General features: G+C 62.4%; 1 protein-coding gene across 1 annotated transcript; it reads right to left on the minus strand.

The window, feature by feature from the left end:
• Positions 1 to 389: 389 nt before the first annotated feature.
• COL20A1 (collagen type XX alpha 1 chain) lies at positions 390 to 22,483 on the minus strand. The gene is made up of 35 exons (XM_054724233.1): positions 22,402 to 22,483; positions 20,437 to 20,547; positions 16,973 to 17,116; positions 16,524 to 16,667; positions 15,203 to 15,361; positions 14,765 to 14,884; positions 13,866 to 14,030; positions 13,261 to 13,425; positions 12,851 to 13,008; positions 12,431 to 12,560; positions 11,692 to 11,837; positions 11,484 to 11,607; positions 11,160 to 11,299; positions 10,582 to 10,711; positions 10,224 to 10,366; positions 9,947 to 10,082; positions 9,357 to 9,502; positions 9,050 to 9,179; positions 8,110 to 8,145; positions 7,147 to 7,285; positions 6,707 to 6,849; positions 6,417 to 6,526; positions 5,957 to 6,115; positions 5,774 to 5,851; positions 5,300 to 5,386; positions 4,702 to 4,755; positions 3,774 to 3,827; positions 3,635 to 3,688; positions 3,304 to 3,357; positions 2,623 to 2,694; positions 1,958 to 1,993; positions 1,832 to 1,880; positions 1,480 to 1,626; positions 783 to 884; positions 390 to 522 (listed from the first exon to the last, which is right to left on the minus strand). The coding sequence occupies exons 1-35, from the start codon at positions 22,481 to 22,483 to the stop codon at positions 497 to 499; spliced, it is 3,873 nt and encodes a 1,290-aa protein (XP_054580208.1). The 3' UTR covers positions 390 to 496.
• Between the last annotated feature and the right edge of the window lie 83 nt (positions 22,484 to 22,566).

A 22,566-nucleotide genomic window follows, 5' to 3' on the forward strand; every position in this document is an offset into this window, starting at 1 on the left:
ACATGAAGGAACCCCCACCCCAAATTCTGCCTGGTGTTTAGGAAACTACTTGGTGTGGAGTCGGCCAGAGGGGCGCACAGCTGATGAGAGTTCCAGGTGAGCAGGTGTGGGTGGGAGGCCCCCCGGACGCAGACTCCGGGCTGAGCCAGTGGCCACATGGGCCTCTGAGGGTGGGCTGGGCACTGTTCTTAAAGCCCACCCCTGCCCAGTGACCCAGCGTGTGGCTTAGACTGAGGGCCCTGGCCCGGCAGCACTGAGCTCTGAGGCTCAGGTGGGGCTGCCTGCCTCGAGGGAAGGAGGGGGAGCCCCAAGGCAACAGGGAGACCGTGGGGTTGAAGGGAGTCTGACTCCATTGACGGACGCACACGCCTCTCCAGAATGAGGTTTATGTGGCGGAGGGAACGGTACAGAGAAGGGGTGCCACCTCGCCGCCATGCGCCGCCTCCAGCTCCTCGCACACGCCGGCCCCTCTGAGACTCCAGGGAAGAGGAGCTGGTCACTCCAGGCGGCAGGGAGAAGGGCCTGGCGCGAGGGGAGAGGAGACCTGCAGGTCTGGGGGCGCAAGGGACAGCTGACCCCGGTCAGCCCGACCAGCCCCACTGTCCGGTGAGCCCATCTGGGCCGTGAGCAGGGCAGAAACAAGGGGAGCCCTCTGCAGGACCCTGCCCCTCGGCCAGTGCTCCCCGGGCCCGCTGTGCCTGCCTGGCCCAGGTGTCCTCCCTGGTGCACACCGGCCCCTCCCTGAGGCGGCCTCCCCCACGGCCCCCGCACACCTCCGGTACCTCCTCTCCCCGGGCCGGACTCCCCTGCTCCTTCCAAGGATCCTGGAATCTTGCTCCCGTGTGGCTGAGGGCTGCCCACCTGAGCCAGGGCTGCGGGCGCACCTGAGGAGGGGGGGCGGCTGAGACTGAGGGCAGCAGCTGGCAACACAGCCGTTCTCTGGACCCCATTCTGGCCAGAGGAAGATGAGTGCCCGGCACGGATGAAAGCTTGGGGCGGGGGTCCCTGAGTCCCAACGGGCCCCGACTGTGGGCTCAGTGGCTGAGGTTTAGGGTGGGGGGTGGCCGGTGGGGGAGGCGTGGGGTGGGGTCTTCATGAGAGTGCCTGCCAGCCTGGTCTGGGCCCTGGTGGGCAGAACCCCCCTCCTCTCCCGCCCCCACAGTGCAGTGCTGTCTCCCCCCTCCCCCCAACCCTCCCCATTCTCCCCTTGGAGGTCCTGAGCTCCTCCGTCCCTCAGTCGCTCAACAGCCTCTCCATCCACCTCAGTGCGGAGCCATCAGGCTCCGCAGCCCCAGCGGACTGGAGGAGGTGGGAGGTAAGGAGAGGAGGAGAGGGGATGGAAGGGCAGCGGTGGCCCTGAGCTCGGACTTCCTGGGAGAATGGGGGAGGGGCCACTTTGAGGACTCCAGGAAGCCAGGCAGGTCCTGTGTCTCCCCACCCAGCCAGCCCCAGGACACTGGGGGGAGGGGGAGCCAGTACCTCTGTCTTCAGGGTGGAAGCCACCATTTCCCCCTTCTCCAGGGAGCCGGGCCTCACTGGGTGTGACCAGGGGCCCAGGGGCCTCCAAGATGGGCATGGGGGGCCTGGTACTCTTGTGGAAGAAGGAGTCAAACTTCAGCACATGCGCTGCGGGGGGCGGGGGGAATGAGCAGGGGGCTGTGGAGGTGGGGAAGTCCCCCCTGCCTCCCCAGGGCTCCCTGGTGCCTGTCCAGAAGAGTGGCCAAGCAAGGCTGGCTGCTGAGACTGGGTGCGGGACTCTGTCCGGCGTGGGGGCAGGGACGGCGTGGGGGCACTGAAGGCTCGGGGTCCTCACTCTGGATGGTGGACTCGCAGGCCTGGCTCACCAGCTGGTAGATGGCGGCCAAGGACGGTGGCTCGCCCTGTGAGGAAGACGGGCCACAGCAGTGACCAGGCTGCCGGCCAGGAAGTGCCTGGGCCCCCAACACTGGCCACTTACCTTCTCTCCTCGCTCCCCCTTGGGCCCAGGCAGACCCTGAGTCAGAGGAAAAGGAGAGAGAAGTAAGCAGGGAGGAGCCCGGACTGGCCTCTCCCTCACCCTCCTGACCCCGGCAGCCCTGACCCCTTGCAGCCTGGGGCTCGGTCCGTGGGGAGGGAGACCAGGCATTCAAGCGCCCACAGGGTGGGCACAATTTCTGCTCCTTGGAGGATCAGAGGCATAAATCCCCAGTGGGCAAAAGACCTGCTTCTCAGATGGGTTCGGCCCACAGCTGGGACCCCACCCCAAGAACAGCCCTCCTGGCCTGAGCCAGCCAGGCCTGCACACAGCACATCCCTGTCCCCGGCCCGCCTGCCTCCCCTGCCTCCATCTTCCTGGCTCCCAGGAAACGGCTGGAACCCCATGCCTCCCCGCCCCCTGTCTTGGGCCTGGCAGGGTTACCCCACTTTCCTTGCTGCAGACCAGCCCCAGCATCCCTGCCTGCACAGGCCGCACTTCACACAGGTGTGGGTGCAGGACGCCCTGAGCATCAGCGACACTGAGTTTGCACACATTTGCCCCGCCCACCCCCACCCCACCCCCGCCCGGCCACACACACACACACACACACACACACACACACACACACACGTCTGTTGAGCTGTCCAGGTGTGGAGAGGACTTACCGTGGGCCCCACAGTCCCTGGGGGTCCTCGCTCCCCACTGGTCCCCCTGGCTCCCACCATGCCTGGGTAGCCCTGCCGAGATGCAGAGGTCCAGACTGCAGCCCCCAGGAGTCTGGCCCCTCCTCCCTCTAGCCCTGGCCTGGTCATTTGGGTCCCACAGTCCTGGACCCAGACAGACCCCGTGGTTTGTCCCCAGCTCCACAGGCCTGTTCCTGCAGGCTGTGCCTCACGTCCACCTCAGATGGACAGCTTGGGCACGCAGCCCAGGACCCCTGCTCAGAGCAGCTCCCAGGCACTGCGCTCAGCATGGACCCCAGGAATGGCCAGCTCGGGAGGGAAGGTGCTTCTGAGTGAGGAGGGTCCCCAACCCTCCAGTAGGCAGGGAGAAGGGGCTGGGGCCGCATCCCCAGCCAGGCCCACCGGGAGCCCTGGCATCTCCCTGCGATGTGGAATTGGGGTGCAGGCGTGACGGGCTGCCCAGTGGGGTGAGAAAGCCCCTCTCCAGCAGCCCTCCAGGGCACAGGACACTGCATGGCCGGCAGGGCCCAGGAAGGGCTGGCCCAGCAGAGTGAGGACTCTCAGGTCACCTCGTGGGGGTGACCACGCTCAGTTCAGCCCCAAGGAACCAGGGGTGTGGGTAGGGATGGGCAGTGTTGGGCTCACAGGGGAGATGGTGCCTACCCTAGGTCCAGGGGGTCCGGGCAGGCCAGTGGTGCCCTCCAGGCCTCTCATGCCCTGATGGCAAAGGAAGGGCGGGCTGGAGGGGGGCTCGGACCCCACACATCCCTCCCACGGCAGCCCACACCTGAGAAGGGGTGCATGCTTGTGCCTCGCTTTGAGAGTAGTGAGCTGGCCAAGTTCAGGGACTGAGCCCACCCTGCATGGGCTGACGTTCCCCTCCCCCTGGCCAGGCCATGGGTAGGGGCAGGATGGATGGGAGTGGGTGAGAGAGAGGGGAAACCCCACCCCACAGCCTCCATCTCAAGACCCTCCCGGCGGGCTTCTCTCCCACCTTTGGACCCTGGAGGCCAGCCTCCCCGGGGTCGCCCTGGTGGCCGGGGTAACCCTGGAAGAGAGCAAAGGTGCTGGCAAGGCTGGGGCCAAGTCTGACCCAGAGCAGGCCCTGTCCCCAAGACCCTCCCACCCACTACCTGCAGGCCCGGGAGTCCATGGTCCCCCTTCTCTCCTTTGACCCCTGGAGGACCCTGGAGGGGAAATATAGACTGAGCCCCAGGGCAAAGGCTGAGGGGCCTGAGGGCAGTGGGGGTGGGGCAGTGGAGGAAGGTAGGGAGGCAACACCTACCACAGGTCCCTGGACAGTTCGGCCCTGGGTCCCTGGTGACCCCTGCTGACCTCCAGGACCTTTGGGTCCGGTCTGTCCAGGTGGCCCGGGCTCTCCCTGGAGACACAGGTTGGGAGGGGGGGCAGGCGCTGAGAAGGCACCGGGCTGCTCCTGCAGCCCCTCCCCTGGTCCTGTGTCTGCAGCACCCCTGCCTCTAGACGGCCTGTGGTATCCAGACCAGGTTCACAGAGGTCTTCAACCCAGGGCCACCCCTGGGGGGGTTCCTGCTGCAACCCCACTCCACAGCCAGGAACGGGGCCTGGGCCACTTCTCCAGGTCCCAGAGATGGGGAGCCAAGAAACCCCAAACACCAGGTCACCTCACTACAACGTAAACCCAAACCTCTAAGGGGCAGACAACACCAACACTATTTAAACTGAGACTGCATGGGAAAATGCTTTTAAATCATTTTTTATGAATTAAGCATATCAATGCACCAAACTCCATAAAGAAAAAAACCTATTTTCTGTGAGTGTGAAAATCAGCGACCCCGGGACACACCATTTCCATAAACTGTCACTCCCAAGCCGCATGCAGTGTGGACCACCTTCCTGTCACACTGACCACCAAGACCCTGGACCACAGACCCACGGCGTGTGGCCCGGCAGGGAGGCAGCCCTCCTGGGGAGGCACCCGCTCCTAGGTGGAGCCCCTCTGGCTGGTGTCGGACCACGTGGCTCCCTCCTGGGCTCTTGTGAATGTGTTGGGGTCCTCCCCCAGGACTCCCTGCGACTTACCCTGGGCCCTGGGAAGCCCTGCTGTCCTGAGGCTCCATTCCTGCCAGGGAGGCCCTGCAGGGGCATAGGCAGGGCTGAGCCCAGCATGGCCCTGGGTTCCAGTCCCACCCTCGGGTAAAGGGAAGGGGCCTCCATTCCGCTGGCCACTGTGCAGCCTCGGGGCAGGCGGCCTCTCTGGGGAGGGCTGCACCAAGAGCACAGAGCCAGTGCTCACAGACCTGCCTTCCCACTGCGGCCGGCCCTGGAGCCTCCCTCAGGGGCCAGAGGGGCTGGACCTGCCCCAGGTGGGGGTCACGACCCTGCTGCAGGCCGGATGGTCCTGGGACTCCACCCCAATCAGGGAAGATGGGACATGCTGGGTCCCACACCAGAGGAGGGGAGGTTGGCTGGGAAGAGGGGCCAGGGGAAGGAAGGGGCTTGCCAGGAGGGGTCCCATGGGTTGGGGGTGACAGGCAGCAGGGAGCCGTGTTCAGTGCACCCCAGGGTGCGGCAGGCCTGGGGAAGGCTGCTCGGTCCAGCTCCCAGCTGAGGGGCATGGGAGGAGCCACCCCACCTGCCAGTGGCAGAGAGGCTGCCCGGGAGGGGCTGCTGGACTCACTGGAGGCCCTCGGGGTCCCGGGGGCCCAGGTGTCTGCGAGGAGCAGGTGCAGGCGGGAGGGAAGGCAGGGCAGGTCTCCCCATCCTTCTGGAAGAAAGGAGACCCACTGTTAAATGGGCCCTCTCCCAGCTCTTGTCTGACACCTGGGAGGCTGGGGGTGAGGGGTGGGGACCTGATCCTGGGGGCTGACCCCAGGCTGCTCAGCACACGCCTCACTGCCACGCAGGCCCTAACATGGTCAAGCCGGCAGGGTGCACAGGGGAGTCACAGAAAAGGGGAGTGGTCCTGAGGGCTGGGTTTCGACCACCCTGTAGCTGGGATCTTCCTGGCCAGCTCCAGCCTGCTTTGTCCCCAGGGCCTCCAGGATGCTCCCCAGAAGCCACCTCCTTCAGGAAGCCTGCCCAGATCTCTCCCAGCACCTTGATGACCTGAACAGCCAGCCTACCCCAGACTCTGTGGCACTTGCCCACCTACCAACGCAGGGAGCTCGCAGCACCTGTCCTCCTCTGCCCAGGTGTCACTGCACACGATCTGCAGTATCTGCAGCTGGAGCTACAAATCAGGGCGGAGCTCGGTTGACCAGATGTGGCTCAGGGCAGGAGGGGCTGGGGATCTGCTGGCCCCTGAGCGGCCCGGCAGGACGAAGCCAAGGCTCACCGCAGCCGAGCTGCTCCGGGGGCCCCGGGCCTTGGCCAGCCTCCCCAGCGTGATGAAGCCGGCGGCAGGAGGGCTGCCCGCCTCCCCGATGGGCCTCTCGGCCACCTTCCTACAGTCCACGTAGAGCCGGACCTTGGAGTGTCCCACGGCCACGTGCACCTGCGAGACACCACAGAGGTTCCCCATAGCCCTGGCCAGGTGGGAGGGTAAGTGCCCATCACTGGGGGCCCCACCTCCCCCTAGTCTCTGGGCCTCAGTTTCCCCTCTGTGGAATGGATGAAATGCACCCACTCGGGCCCTTCTAGGACTTGCAGGAGCAGAGAAAAGGGCTACGGACGCTGCTGTTGGGGTGGGGGCACATCCTGAGAGCCCAGGGGAGTCTGGTCCAGAACTTGGGGGGCATTGGAGGTTCTTAGGCAGGAGAGGCACAGGCTTTGGTCTATCTGGAACCTTCCAGGACCTTGTGGAAGCTCCCGAAGAATATCCTTCTCACTTCGGGCAGGTCAAAGGTCACCTCCTGCAAGGCCGCCCTGGGGTCGTGGCTGAAGTAGGTCAGGGACTTTCTGCCTGCTACGGGGCAGGGAAGGAGTGCGTGAGACCCCCACCCACCCACGCAGGGGGGATGGCGGGCCCCATGGCCAGTGTGAAAGCAGCCCCGCCTCCTGCTGGTCTGGAGGATCTTGCTCAGGGTCATCAGCCGGTGAGGCTTCTAGGGACAGCCTGGGCCCCCCGCCCGCCCTCTCGACTGACCGTCCAGCAGGACCCCGAGGGCAGGTTGGAAGTCCTCAGTCGTCATCTGCCACAGCGCAAAGGCCTCGCGGGGCGTGTCGGGGAGGAGGCGCAGGAGGAAGACGACTGTGTGTTCAGGCGGGAGGGCGGCCAGGTGGATGTCGCTGTGGGGGCACAGGTTGGGGGCACCACAGGCCTGAGAGGGTTGGGGTCTGGAGGGGCCACAGCTATTCCCCAGGGCCCAGACCCATGGGACCAAGATCTCTTCTGACTCCGTTTCCCCATGCGTAACGGGGTGTAAGGGACAGAACTCCCTCCCGGGCTGTTGGGAGATTCAACCAGAGGTGCTCCAAGGGCGAGGCACAGCGCTCTGCCCTGCCCAGGACCGAGGCCGCTCCTCCCAGCCAGCGTCACGGTGCTGGGCCCCACACCCAGGCTACACCCACCGCCTGCGCGCCCACCTGGCTCGGCGTGTCAGCTGAGCATCCCTGAAGAGTGTGAAGGTCCTGGTCGAGCCAAACGCAGAGGGCTCCATGGCCACACCGCGGATGGAGGCGTACTCCCTCTCCACAAGCCCGAAGGCCGCCATGAGGTCAAAGCCTGGGGGCCACGGTGGGGAGACCCAGGGACAGGCAGGCGGGAGGCGAAGAGAAAGAAAAGCAGGTGTCAGGTGCGGGCAGGGGAGCCAGAGAGGACACCCGAGGCCAAGAGCTCAGCGCCGAGATGGGTGCGCCCACCTTCCTCCTGCTGCCGTCTCGGCCTCCCCGGGGCGCTGTCTGACCCGGCCCGCAGTCACGGGTGCCCAGCAGGGTCTCACCACCCACCGGACTTAGCCACGCGGAACACCTGCCACTCCTCCAGTGCTGAGCTCACCAAGTGAGGGTGACGCTCACCCCACTGGGTGCTCAGAGCCCGGGCGGGAGCGAACAGGAGTGACCAGCCCACCTGGCCCCACTTCCGGCCACAGGTGGGCCTGCCCTGCTTCGGGGTCTGAGCGGCGCAGCCTCATTGCTCACTCTCGGGAGACCCCAGAGAGACTCAGCCATCAGGACAGGATGGGCTCCCCTCCCTGTACCCTGCTGACAGCCACGTGTCGGCTGTGGGAGGGTCTCACACTCGCCGGGTGACTGGGCAGCTCCTCTCCCCGCCCAGAGCTTGGTCAGCAGCGGCTCAGAGGGCTGCACAGGGCCCAGGGCTCCCGCTTGGCCTCTGCCCACCGAGTCCTAGCTATGACCTTGGACAGTGACCTTGCACAAGCCTCAGTAACCTCGACTGTGGACCTTGAGGTACCCTCTGTAAAAGTGTAGGCCTGCCTGCCTGATGCCCTCCACTGTCCCCAGGCCCTTTCCTAGGGGACCCGAGAGGGGGGGGGGGCGACAGGTGGGGGTGGGGAGCGAGAGCGCCTGTCTCAGGACAGGACCCACCTGCAAGGGAGCCATCTGGGCGGAGGGCTGGGCAGGCTGCTGAGAGGCGACAGGGAGTCAGGGTCAGCGCGGGGGCCCCGGGCAGTGGGCCTGCCTTGCGGCCTGGAGCCCAACCGCTGCCTCCCTCTCGCAGGCCCGTGGGCCTGTTGTCCCCGCCTCAGGGAGGGGAGGGACAGGGGACTTCCACCCCCTGGAGGGCAGCACTCCCCATGGTGCTCCCACCGACAGGGCATCGACAGGGCCAGGGAGATGCCTGGGTGTGTGGACACGCCCACCGGGGCGCACGCCGTCCAGGCCGGCGCAGGTGTGGTCCACCGCCAGGCACTTGGAGCATTCTGGGGGCGTGAAGGGCGCTGAGTGCAGCAACTGTCCGCTGAGCAGTGAGGCCCCCGACCCTAGAGGCATTCAAGCCAAAACTAGAGGAGCCATGGAGGACACAGAGGGAAGCTGAGGTGACCAGGCTGGCTGGCGCCTGAGGGCCTTTGGCTCCCCACGTCTGGGCCTGTCCACAGCACCAGCACAGACAGCACGGCGGTCCCTCGCGTGGGCCTGGCCTGCAGGGGTGGGGCCCGGGAACACTGGCATCGCGTCCAGGTGCTGGCACCTCTCCTGGTCATCTGCCATGGCTGTGGGCCCGCCCACCTGCTGTCTGCGAGCGGCCCTGTGGGCTGGACAGCTGCCCTGACCTCGGGACAGATAGAGGGCAAGGACACGGTCCCCAGCTTTGGGCCTTGCGGATGAGGGGCCTGGCCAACCAGCAGGAGCTTTGCTCTACAGCGGAGAAGTCTTCACACAAAAACCCGATCCCCTTCTGCTCTGTGGTAGCGCGGGCCGATTGCTGGCAGCGACAGAGCCCACCGCCTGCGGGAGGGCCCGTGGAGTGGCCCCACAGTTCTGGGTGTTGGGGCTGCCTGGGGTCCGGGGTTGCATGCCCACTCACCCGTTCGGCCTGTGGCAGTCACTGCCATACTCTCCCCTGCTCCATACACCGCTGAGACCAGGACTCGGTACTTGGTGGCTGCCAGCAGGCCAGGGAGCATCACATGGCTCCTGGGTCCTGGAACAGAGACCTGGAGGGCACAGCCCCTGAGCCACCCACCACCCAGCGCCTCTGCTCACTTAGGCACCTCAGCTCCTTTGTCTGTGTCTCGCCACGGAAGCACGCGGCAGGCAGGTGGCCACGCCTCCCCCTGCCACCAGGCCCAGGTCCACGAGGGGCAATGGCTCCCGGCCCCACCAAGACTCACTGATTTCTCTGGTCCAGAGCCCAAGGCCAGCGTGTACGTGAGCCGGTAGTGGAGGACGTGGCCAGTGGGGGGCGTCCAGCTGACCAGTAGGCTGTTTGGTGACTCAGAAGTCAAGGTCAGGTTGGAGGGTGGGCTCCGGCTGACTGAAGGGCAGTGGGGGGTCAGCAAGGGCTGGGCCAAAAGGCAGCGACATGCTCCAGCACGCTCTGTGGGACGCCCTGCCACACCCCCACCCATGCCTCCCTACTACCCCATAGCCCCACCACCCTCACCTCCCCAACACCCCACGACCCTCCCTCCCACCCCCCCAATGGCCTCCATTGCCCCCACCACGCCCCCAACACCAGCACCACACCCCACTGCCCTGCGACCTTGGGCAGACAGGGCCACAGGTCAGCTCTGAGACCACCGTGAGCATTGTGCCCACCAGGTGACTTGGACCCTCGGCCACCCTGGAACACCTGCCTGGAAGGCCGGGGCCTTGGGGGACTGCCTGTGGGTGATTCTGGGAGTGTGGGGCCCTGGGATGGTGGGGCTGAGGCAGTCTGGGGTCCCTGAGGCTGCACCGCCCCCTGTACTGAGGGGTCACCTACGGGGGCTGTAGTGGAAGGACACGGGGTCGCTGTGGGCCCCGTCCCTGAAGTAGGCCAGGATGGTGATCTCGTGCTCCAAGTGCGCTCCCAGGCCGGGAAGGACGGCTGTGCGCAGGCTCCCTGGGACGGAGATCTGTGGAGAGGAGGGCAGGTGTCCGCCTGCGAGTGGTGGCCTCCCACGGGCCTGGCTGGGCTGGGCAGGCAGGTCCCGAGATGCCACACTGGGTGGGAGCCCAGGAGCTGGGGGTGGGCAGGGGTCTTTTCTCCCACATACCTCATGGGCCTTCCCATCCCCCAGAGGTGTCCACTTGATCTGGTAGACCAGCACACCGGACGCCGCTGCAGCCGCCCACGCCAGCTGGACCTCACCCCCAGGGAGCTCTGTCACGGACAGCTGGCTCGGGCTGGGGACTTTCCCTGCAAGAGGGCAGGGAGACAGGCTGGATGGCAGGGCCTGCACTCCCCTGGGGTGACTCATCAGGAGGGCCCTCATTGCCTGTTAAGGAGGTTTTGCTGGCATGAGTCACACTTGGGGGCCGAGGAGACCCCCATCTCCATGCGGGGGCTGTGCCCACATTCTCATCCTCCTCGGACTCGCCCTGAGGGCGCACCGGCGGCTCCGGAGGACTCACGTGTCGTCAGGCGGCCAGTCGTGGTGGAGGAGCCGCCCCCAGGGTAGAGGCGGGTGACACGGATGGTGTAGGTGGTGGAGGAGGAGAGAGGGCCCAGAGTGACTGAGGTGGCATTGCCAGGAGCCTCCATCTGCGAGGTGGGGGGCCATAGGGCAGGGCCTGGAGCTGACCCTTCAAGCTGGGAGCGGGCAGCCCCTGCCTAGATGGAGACCCAGGCCCAGGCCTCTGCCCAGGACAGCCCATGACCTCGCCCAGAGTGGGGAAGGGGCGTGCAGTTCTCCCACACGATGGCAGGGCCTCCTGTGGCTTCCCCAACCCCCAAACAGCACAACAGCTGAATTTTCACCCCTTACAGCACCCCATGCCCCAAGCCTCATCAGGGCTGTCATTCACGGTCATTCTTTGCTTCACACATGTCCCCCCAACCCCTGCCAGGTGGGGGCTCCCAAGGGTGGGGACGGTGTCAGTGCTCTGTGAATACAGGGGGGCAGCTGGAGTGCTGGGCCCTGTGGACAACGCTTCAGCACCCTGGACACCGGGTCCCCCAATGACCCCACAGGACATCAGTCTGCTCTCACCTGCCCCGAGTGGCTGCCCTTGCTGGACAAGTAGCTGACCCTGAACAGCTGCACCGGCCTCAGGGTGCCCTTCCAGGACACACGGGCTGAGTCATGGCTCACGTCTGAGAAGATCAGGGGTCTGGGGGGAGCCAGGGGAGCTGTGGACACAGCAAGGCTTCAGGGACCAGCCGCATCCCTCGCGCCCCCCCCCCCCTCGCTCCCCCGAGTGAATGGGGGAAGCATGGGCGATGGCCAGGCCAGTGGGGCCACCAGACAGGGACCCCACCCCGTGGAAGGCCTCTGCCCACTGGTGGGTGGCAGACTGGGGAGGTGGGCACTCACGGGTCCTGGCGTGGATGCCCCGAGCCTCACTGGCCTGTGCACCTTGCAGGCTCTGCACCCAGATGTCGTAGTCCCTGCCCGGCTCCAGGCTACCCAGCAGCACCTCTGGCTGCCCAACCCGCACCTGGGGGAACACTCCATTGGCCCCTGTCCACCTCGCTGCCCACCCCATCGGCCCCAGCTGCCTTCTCCACCCTCTGCCACGCACCTCTCTGCCCTCCTCCTTGCCCTGGGGGGAGGCCAGCGAGTACCGCACCAGGTACTGGGTGGCCCCTGCTGAGGGTTGCCAGGTGAGGCGGATGGTCCTGGGAGTCACTGTGGCCAGGGCGAGTGCCTGGGGCGGAGGCAGAGGCACTGGAAGAGGGGGCACCACAGGAGAAATCATACCACAGATCGGGGACACAGGCTGGGGGACAGCCCTGTGGGCACACACAGACAATTCTAGTCTCTGTCCCCAAACTTCACCCTGGGCCGTTTCCAGCTCACAGCTCTGGGAAAGCCGCCTGAGGGTTGCTGTTTGGGGTGGGAGAGCCATGGTCCCCAAGGGGTAAACAGCCCATGAGGAAGCCAGAGGCAACTGGCCACATGTTGCATGCCCTGACATGGCAAGGATGGAGCGAAGGGGGCGGGGTTTCTGCTTTAGAGTTGACAGTGGGGTCAGGGCATGACTCTGTGGGCACAGAAAACCACAGCGCACACTGCCAGTGCGGAGCTCTGGGCAGGCCCCCCGCTGCGGCCCCGCAGGGGCCGGGGGCTCCAGAAACATGTGAGCAGTAACAGTACTGTTCTGGCTGTGGTGGGGCACAAATGACATCACTGGTACTCAGAAGAGGACACTGAGGGTCAGGGAGGCCCAGTGACTCTGCCTCTGTCACACGGCAAGTTGGGAGTGGTGCCCCCACCCTGGATTCAGACTAAGACCCATAACAGCCAGCTGCCCCACCCACCTGTGGTCACCAGGCCCCGCAGGCCCTCACCCACCCCCGCCTCGTACATGGGGAACACAGACAGCAGGTACTCTGTGCCGGAGGTCAGGCCATGCAGCTCCATGGACGTGCTGGGCCCGTCCACCTCCACCTGCAACAGGAGGAGCCTGGCTGGAGCCGGCCGAGTGGGCACGGGCAGGGTGGGGTCAGTCCTGGCTTCCTGCCAGCTCCGTCCCGGGCTCCTGGAGCAGAGCAGCTCCTGGGCACCAAGCAGGCACGGGAAGGGGGAGCAGCCACAGCTGCCACTGGCCACCTGAGTGCCCTGAGGACTCGGCTTTGGCAGGGCCGCCTGCACTCTGCCCTTGCCCCACATTGATTCCATCTTCCCCGGGTCTGCAATCCAGGCCCGACTTTGCACGGACAGGAGGAAGGCACTCTCACCTCCCGGCGGGCCCCACCCCTAGAAGGCCGCCACACCACCAGGTACTTGAGCGGCCGCTGCAGGGCTGGAGTCCAGGACAGGTGGACGCTGGAGGAGGTCACCTGGGTCAGGACGAGGCTGGTGGGAGCGGAGAGGGGGTCCAGGGCTGGAGTGGCTGCTGCCGGTTGAGCTGAGGGAAGCAGGGCAGATGGTCAGCACCCCAGCGGCAGCTGGCATTAGAGGCTCTTCCTGCTCCCCCCGGTGGCCGCTTCCAGGAAAAACAGGTGTTCCCCTGGTGGGAGCTACAGACCCACACAGGGCCAGGGCGAAGGGGTGGGAGAGTTTGGGGGAGTCCTTACAGGGAAGGGCAGGGCCTGGCCAGGCTGCAAGCATAGGTGACCTGCCCTGGAGTCCCCACCTGACAGCTCACCTGGGCCCGGTCGTGGGCTCCTGCTCTGGACCTGCTGGCAAACGAGGCGGCTGAGCAGGCCGGCCAGTGTGCTGAGCTGGGGGAAGTCCTGCACGCTGTGGACGGTGATGTCCAGCGGCGGGGACGCCAGGAGCCTCAGCTCAGCCTCATCAGCATTCTTCACACCTGCCCACGGGCCCAGAGAATGGGAAGGGGCCCCCGTGGAGCCATTGTCACGGCTTACCATCAGTCACCCAGCGGGTTGGGAGGCCGTCCTGGTACCCAAGACTCCACAGGCCCCAGGACTGGGTCACCTAACAGGGCCCCAGGAGAGATGGCAGCTGGGGCTGGTGCAGAGGTGAGGCTGGGCGGGGATATGTCTACAGACATGCAAACTGGCTCGTGCCCCACTGCTGTGACTGCAGCCTCCCTGCAGGTGCCCGCGGTGCTCAGAGCCTGGCGTGGGCACCATCACAGCCCCCAGAGCAGGGCTGGGTCCTCCCATTTTGCAGACTCAGGGCTAAGGCTCAGAGAGGCCAGGGACTCCAGCCCCAGAGGGGGTGGGGCAGGTGTGCAAGCTCCCACCTGCACGGCTGTGAGAACTCTGCCGAGATCCGGCTGCTCACCCACAGCAAAGATGTCGACATCCAGGCTCTTGAGGATGCGGCCAGCAGCACGGGCATCGTCCTGGGACTTGCCATCCGTCACTAGAATCACCACCTTGGCTGCCTCTGGACGGGGACCTGCTGCAGGCTTCAGGTTCTGCTCTAACACGTGGGTCAGGGCCAGGCCTTGGGAGCAATGGGAGAAAGTGCAGGGGCCTCCACCACCCTTCTCACCCTCCTCACCCAAACAGCTCCTCCAGCCATTGGCCCCCATGCTCTGCCCACCATGTCAGTCCTGGACCCTCCAGGCTGGGGCATCTGCAGGGCAGGGACACCTCCTCCCCTACCCTCAAAGGCAGGGAGGCCTTCAGTGTGGGGAACAGGGAGGAGACTGTGCTGTGGAGACAGCCCCACGGAGTTGCTTCCGGCAAGGCCATGCCCACACCCACTGGCAGCCCCTTCCAGAAGCTTCTGTCTACCAGAGGAGCCACTCACTTTCAGCAAAACCACCACCAGAAACCACATTCTGGCCAGAAAGAAATGAGGTTGAGCATGGCCTGTGTGGCTCAGTTGTTGAGCATCAACCTATGAACCAGGAGGTCATGGTTCAATTCCCGGTCAGAGTACATGCCTGGCTTTCAGGCTCCATCCCCAGTGGGGGGCATGCAGAAGACAGCCCATTGATGATTTCCTCTCATCATAGATGTTTCTATCTCCCTCTCCCTTCCGCTCTCTGAAGTTAAAAAAAAAAACTTTAAAAAATAAATGAGGGTAATTTGCCATTTACAAAGGTGAGAGTGGGGGTCAGCTCCACCCAGCACTGGGCTTGTTTTATGCACAAATCTGCAAGTCTGGGGGGGGGGTGTAAAGGGAGGCTGGTGCGCAGGGCAGCATGCGGGGAGGGGCTGCAGGGGGCAGACCTGTGAACGTGTTTCCCCCTCTGTAATGGAGGCTGTGCACGGCTGCCAACACCTCCTCCTTGGTGCTGAAGGTGTTCAGGTCCCACTCGGTCTTGGGGTCTCCACTGTACTGGGTCAGGCCTGAAAAGACAGGTGCCAGGCGTGGCTGCTGGAGTGCTGGGCGGAGGCAGGACGCACACAGCCTGGCTGCTCGGGGTCACTAGGGAGGGCACATGCTTGCAAAGCCCTTGCTTTCCACACAGGATTTGCCAGAATGTCCCCTAGGAGCCAGCTGTCCCATCAGTCCAGCCGGGGACCCCACCGGCCTGGTGCTGCAGGCCACACCAGTCAGCAAAAGGCTCTCCGCCAGCCCCTGGCTCACTTCGCACCTGCCCTGGGATCTAGGGAGAGACTGAGGACCACCAGGGTGGGGCCTCAGGGCATGGGGCCAGAACTCACCTACTTGGACTTTATCCGGCCCAATTTCAAAGGGCTCGATGATGCTGGCCAGGAAGTCTTTGACCTGCTGGAAGTGACTGTGGCCAATACTCCAAGACCCGTCCACTAGGAAGATCATGTCGGCGGGTGTGGGGGGCATGCAATGGAACTGGAGGCCAGCTGGGTGGGCAAGGAAGGAGAGGTGTAGGCAAAGCCCACCGCCACTGCAGGACACCAAGCTGCTCTGAGCTGGGCTCCAGCCACTCAGGATCTCCTTCTCTGGGGTTAGTGGAGGGGCTGGGGCCACAGGGTTTCAGCCTCTGGCTGAGTCTTGGTGAGTCTTGGGGGACAGGGACTCCAGAGGTGTTTGGATCTCACCAGACACGGGATACCGTGTGTGGTCTGTGGGCCATGGGGCCAGCTCCTCCAAGCCCGTCAGAGAAGGCTAATGAAGCCCCAGGAGCTCTGCGCCTCTGCCCTCCAGAAGTCTCGGCAGGACTGGCCACTGTGTGCTGGTCTATGTGAGGGCTACTATTCGAGATCAGCCCTCCGCCGCGCACACACACACACACACACACAGGCTGACACCCAGGCCCAGTGGGCAGAGGCTTCTAAGGTGGACTGACTGGAGTGGGTGTGGTCAGTACCACGGACAGCTCCATTAGCCTGCGCGGGCTGAGGCCTCACTTCTGGCCTGAGGGCTTGTCCTGAGAACCCAGGAGCTCTGGAGACAAAGCCTTGTGACCCCTGTCTGGGGTCTGGGGCTCCCTGAGTTTTGCAGAGAGACAGCACCTCCAGGCTGAGCCCAGAGTCAGGGCCAGACGCCATGTGGAGGCTCCTGAGAAGGCAGGTGCGGTGAGACCATCTGAAGAGGGAGGCACAGCCCTGTGTGCAAGACCTTGTGCAGAAAACGGCACACCTGCCCCTGCGAGCCACGGAAGCGGTGCCCTGGCTGCTTTACCTGGCTTCTCTCTGTTTCTCGCGGACATCCTGGGGCGGCTGGGCCTTTCTGGGCTGAGCTGAGCAGGGGCCGTTCCCCCGGGGCCTCTGAGGGAGCGTTGATCCTTGCCAGGAAATCCTGGGGAAGGTCACAGCTGTCACTTCTCACCTGCCACACTCAGGCTGGGGGATACCTGGGGGGTCGGGAGGATGGGACCAGGCACTGCGGTCCTGAGGACACCCCAGCGAATGACCTGCCCTGTGGGTTTGAGTGAGCCCCAGAGAGTGGCTAGAGAGCGTGAGGTCAAATGTCAGGAAGAAAGTTCTGGCCACGTGCAGGGAAAACATGAGACGCTGGATTCCCCTCCCCCCAGCAACTTACCCTCACCCCACCTGGACCCACCCAGAGTGGGCGGGTCTTGGCTTGGGGCCAAGATGACTGGGGGGTCAGGGTCTGGGCTCCCCGTGTGGGAAGGTGTGGGCTCCAGAGCTGCCCCCAGGGGCCTCCAGCTGCTCCTGCTCACAGAGTGACTCCTCAAATCCTCGACTGCAGAGATGCAAGGGGCTGTCAGGACCCTACCAAGGAGCAGAGGCCTCGGGGGGCTGTGGGCCTGCCCACACAACCCTCCTTGCAAGGGCATATCCCAGGCTCCATGGGACCCCAGCCCCATGGGAGACAGGCGGGGGGTTAGGCGTTATAATTGAGGCTCCTGGGTGGCCTCATGGGGAGCGGACCTCAAACACAGGCCTAGGCTGCCAGCCCAAAAGCATTGCCAGGGCTCGGCTGCAGCCTCCTTGCCACACACTCACCCCCAGAGACGGGAACCCACATGGGGGGGCCAGTGGACTTACTCACAAACTCCCTCTGAGCCAGCAGGACGTTCCCTGAGCCGGTGAGCTCAAAGATCTGCAAGGTGTACCCCTTGGAGGGGCTCAGGCCCCCGACTGTGGCCTTGGGGGTCTTGGTGGTCAGCATCACCTCCTGCTCCACGTCCCCTGGGATGGGGTTGGGAAGAGCTGTTGAGGCCAGCAAAGTGCATGTATATGTGTGTGCCCACATGGGCATCCCATGTGTGTATATGTGTGTTTCCAGGCTTCTCCTCATTCCACACACACACTGCCCTGCTCGGGCGCCCACACCACACCCGGCCTTGGGGACTCAGGGCTCCTGGTGTGTTAGTATCAGCTGTTCTCACACTCACCCTGTCCTGGAGGCCTGTCATTCTTTCTTCCAACCCGACCCGTCCCCCAGCTGCACCCCACCTGCTATGTGCTAGACGCAGACTTCACTGAGCCTTGGACCTGAGAACAAAGTCCACTCCCATGCGCCCCGCACACTCTTTCAGAAGCTGAGCACCTTTCCCAGGGAGAGCATGACACAGATCCCACGCGAGCAGCATTCACACATCAGCTCAGCAAGCACTGCCTTTGCCCGCGGCTCCACACCAGCTCGGGCTGCGCGCCAGGCAGCGCCAGGCCTCAGCTCAGCAGGCGCCCCTCCTGCTGAGCTACGAAACCGGACAGGGCTGTGAAGAGTGGGAAGAAAGATCAGGAAAAAGGTGGAACAAGTGTAACAAAAAAAGTAGGAAGATGAAGATTTAAACCCAAATCTGCAGGTCATTCCATGTAATGGAAATGGGAAAAACGTTTCAGCTAAAGAGCCAAGTCTGTCTCACTGTACGAAAGCAACACCAGCTCTACGCTCCTTGGAAGATGCACCTAAAATGAGGAATAAAAGATCTCCCTGGACCAACACGCGGCACAAAAGGTAGCACCTCAGTGAGAACACCACCAGAGAGCACGAGGAGCCTCCGCAGTGAAGGGCAGTCTGCCAGGAAGACATGATTTAAATGGTGCCCCCTAATAACAGCCTCAACATACAAAGCAACGGTTGTGAGGCAAGCAGAGAGACGCATCTACAACCACAGCGGGGGGTTTATGGATGAGTGGACTAAAAATCAGTAAAGATATAAAAGAAATCATCAACAGATGTAAAAACAACCTGCTGAATAGGAAAAATATTTGCAAATCATATATCTGATAAGGGGCTAGTGTCCAAAATATATAAAGAACTCATACAAATCAATAGCAAAAAACCCAAGTCATCCAATTTAAAAATGGACAAAAACCTGAATATTTTTCCAAAGAGTATATACAGGTACATGAAAAGATGCCCAACGTCACTGATCAAAGAGATGCAAATTAAAACCACAATGAGGTATCACCTGTCAGGATGGCTACCATCAACAAATCAACAACCAACAGTGCTGGCGAGGATGTGGAGGAAAGGGAACCCTTGTTCACTGCTGGTGGGAATGCAGACAGTGGAAAACAGTATGGAAGTTCATACAAAAATTAAAAATGGCCCGGCCGGTATGGCTCCACGGGTGAGCGTCGACCTATGAACCAGGAGGTCACAGTTTGATTCCTGGTCAGGGCACACACCCGGGTTGCAGACTCGATCCCCAGTAGGGGCATGAGGGGGCCATGGATGATGTTTCTCATCAATGTTTCCATCTCTCTTTCCCTCTCCCTTCCTCTCTCTCTAAAAACATATTTAAAAACAAACAAGCCGAAACCGGTTTGGCTCAGTGGATAGAGCGTCGGTCTTCGGACTGAAAGGTCCCAGGTTCGATTCCGGTCAAGGGCATGTACATTGGTTGCGGGCACATCCCCAGTAGGGAGTGTGCAGAAGGCAGCTGGTCGATGTTTCTCTCTCATCGATGTTTCTAGCTCTCTATCCCTCTCCTTCCCTCTCTGTAAAAATCAATAAAATATATTTAAAAAAATAAAATAAAAACAAACAAACACTTAAAATGGAACTGGTTTGGTTCAGTGGATACAGTGTCAGCCCATGGATTTGATTCCGGTCAAGGGCATGTACCTCGGTTGCAAGCTTGATCCCCAAGCCTGGTCAGGGTGCGTGCAGGAGGCAACCAATCAATGTATCTCTCTCACATTGGTGTCTCGCTCTCTCCTCTGTCTCTCCCCCTCCCTTACTCTCTCTCTAAAAATCAATGGGAAAATATCCTCGGGTGGGGATTAGCAAAAATAAAAATAAACAGAATCTACAGGACAAGAATCTACAGGATTTATAAAATAAAATAAAATGGAACTGCCTTTAAGCCCATCAATCCCACTTCTGAGTATTCACGCGAAGGAAACTAAATCACTGTCTGCGGCGGGTACAGCACCGTGTTCCGTGAGCGCTGCTCACACAGCTGACTCTTCACTGTTCACACCACGGGCGAATGGCTCTGGGAGTGTGATGGACACACAGCGGGGTGTTACTCAGGATATTACACAGAAGTGAGGAACTCTTACCATTTTACGAACATGGATGGACTGTGGAAGCATTATGCTAAGAAAAATAGGTCTAAGACAAATATTGTACAATCTCACTTATGTGCGGAATCCAGAAACTCATAGAGAAGGAGATGGGACTGTGGTTGCCAGAGGTGGAGGGCTCAGGAGGGGACTGGAGGAAGGTCAAAGGTACAGACTCCCAGGCATAAGTCAGTAGAGGGATGTAAGGTACCAAACTGACTATGGCTGATGCTGGTCTAGGACACACAGGGAAGATGCTCAGAGAGTAAATCCTCAGTTTCCATCACAAGGAAAAAGGCTTATCACTCTGCTGTATCTTGGAGAGAGGATCACTGTGAGAGGCAGCTATTGTGTCCTTGCACAGCACATGTAAACCCAACACCATGTAGGCCGCACTGCTATGCTCATGTATGTCCATTACTTCTCACTAAAACTGGGAAAGGTGTAAAAGATTTGAAAAATGAGGGAGATGAATTGACTTCATGAAAATATTAGAAAACTACACCCAAGTCAAGGGGTTATTCCTGGGATCAGAGGGCAGGTGGGACGGGGTGGGACTGCAGGGCCAGGGCGGCCCCTTTCCCCCAGGGGCGAGCTCAGGCCCGCATCACTTCCTGCCCGTCCCTGTGATGACACCCTTGTCCGTGGGCATTCCTTCAGCCATGTCTGCAGAGCTCTGTGGCCGGCCTGTGCCGCCTTCCAGGACCCCTCGGCCTCCTTCCTGCCCCTGGAGGCCCTCGCAGCCACTGACATGCAGAATCCTGAGGGGCTCTAGCTGAGCAGGGACCCACTGTTTCTTCAAAAGCCAATGGCTGGGCGCCTTCTGCGTGTGCCAGGCATGGGGTCACGTGGGAAACGTAAGATTCTCCCACTACACGCCCTGCCCCAGCAAGGAGGGCAGAGTCACACAGCCGCGCGGATACTGAGACGCAGAGCTGCGCACAGCCGCCGTCTATCCTCACCGCGGGCGGGGAGGTGCAGGGCCATACCTGCCACGGGCTTCACCTGCACCAGGTAGCCAAGGCCACGCCCCTGCGACTCCGTCCACTTTATCTGCAGCTGGTCCTCGGGCAGCACAGCTAGCTGCAGGTGGCCGTTTGCTGGGGAGACAGGACAGGGTGGTCAGGACTGACCCCCAGGAGCCACCCCAACAGCTGTGGGGAGCCAGGGACCTGTCTGGATGGTGTGAGGAGGCCTTGGCCCCACTGCAGGGATCTTGAGAAAATGAAGCCACTGGCTCTCTGAGGGGTGTCCCCCTGCCCGGGCCGAGAGAGGCCGGGCTAGCGTCCTGGAGATGCCATACTGCCCCGCGGGCAACAGCAGGCACTGAGCCAACTAGGCAGCTACGCCTCCCTGGATTTCCCCGCCACGTCTGGGTGGGAGTGGGCAGTGGGAGAGGCAGCTGTGTGGCTACTGCAGACCCCCAGCTGCTGAGGTTACAGCTAGGTTCACAGCCCATGGGGTGGGGCGCCCTGAAATGTGAGGGTGCCGTGAGGGTGCATCTTGGAGGACGGGGAGCAGTAGTGGCCTGAGCCCGGGCATACCCTGACCTCCCAGGCAAGCTTCCGGAAGCCCCAGGGTGGGAGCAGCTATTTTTGGAAAATGCAGACAGAGATGGGCTTCTTCTGGCCCTGAGAGCTGGTGTGCGGGGGGGAGGGCAGGGGCTGGGGGCACCCGCGCAGACACAATGACGCTTCAGAGCAGGAGCAGCTGAGCCTGCCTCCGGTGGGGGGGCGCTGCTCCCTGCAACTCCAGGCTGAAAGACAGGAATGTCTGGGGCTTTGAAAAGCCACTTGTGAGCAGGGGCCCAGCTCTGGCTCATGAAGAGCCTCTGTGTGTCCCTGTGCCTCTGACATGCTAGGGGAGGCACCCCATGCTGCCTCTTGGGTCCCGATGTAGGGGGTCTACGCAGGATGCTATGCAGACAGCACCCCCCTCCACAGGGCCATCCTCAGGGAAGGGCTGCGCACCCCAGCGTCTGCCAGAATCCTGCAGGGACCTGGTGAGGGGCTGCCCAGCACAGGAGTCCTGAACTCAGTTGTCACAGGGTCACCTTGGCCTGGTCCTGTCAAAGAAGCCACCTGGACTGAGGGACCCACCCAGGCGGCAGTCACCAACCTGGTGCAAAACCCAACAGGAGTCCTGCCACAAGAACAAGAAAGCAGGCCGGCTCCCCGCTGGCCTGGCTGTGCCGCACCCTGAGCAGAGCAGCCCTAACAGACAGCATTAGCCCTCGCCATGATCCACGGGTGAGCTTGGTCAGTGGGAGTGAGCTTGGCCCTCACTCCCCAGGGACTGCACACTGGCCAAGCCGGCTCCTGTCAGACCAGAGCCCCAGTCCCCGGATGCAGAGGCCATCCCAGCGCCCACTAACCCAGCTTTCCTGGGACCAACTCAGTCAAGATGTGACCTTTTGGGGTGTCACAAACAACCCTGCAATGGATGTTTACCCCCAAAGGGAAATGGAATAAATGTCTTATAAGATGTGCTCAGATTGAAGGCGCGACACAGAGCCCAGGCCACGTGAAGGGCTGAGGGAGAGGCTGCTGTGACTGTAACTCCCCGAGTGCCTAAACGAGCAGGGAGGCGCTAGAAGCAACAGCCCGTGCTGTGGGTCACCTTTACTGCAGGGTTGCACTGTTGGAAAACAGGTGCTCATGGAATCACTAATAACAGAACATTAATATGAGAGAATTAACTGCAGAGTATTAGTACCTGTTTTTTTAAAAATGAACCAGAAAACAGAAGCCTCCCCAAGGCAAGGTGAAAGGTCACAAGGCCAAAGGTCAAGCAGCCAGCTGGAGCCTAGACTTGGCAGAGGAGCACAGATGACCCCTTGGGCTGTCTTGTCCCGTCTACTCATTGAGCACAAATTCCACCAGGGACAGCCACCCCTGGGGGCCCAGGACAGGCGGGGGCTCAGTCCCCAGAAAGACCCCATCCCTTGTCCTTACCTTGTTCTGGGCCAAGTCCCAGGGTGACACCCAGCCACAGCCAGAGGCAGACCCCTAGGTGGGGGTGCACCTGGGCACCCATGGTGCTCAGCCTGGGGAAGGAGAGGCCGCTCAGCCTTCTGTCCATCTGTCCCCTCCTGATGGCAAAGCTAGAGCTTCTCCAGC

The sequence above is a fragment of the Eptesicus fuscus genome, chromosome 12, assembly GCF_027574615.1.
Source record: "Eptesicus fuscus isolate TK198812 chromosome 12, DD_ASM_mEF_20220401, whole genome shotgun sequence".
NCBI lineage: Eukaryota > Metazoa > Chordata > Mammalia > Chiroptera > Vespertilionidae > Eptesicus > Eptesicus fuscus.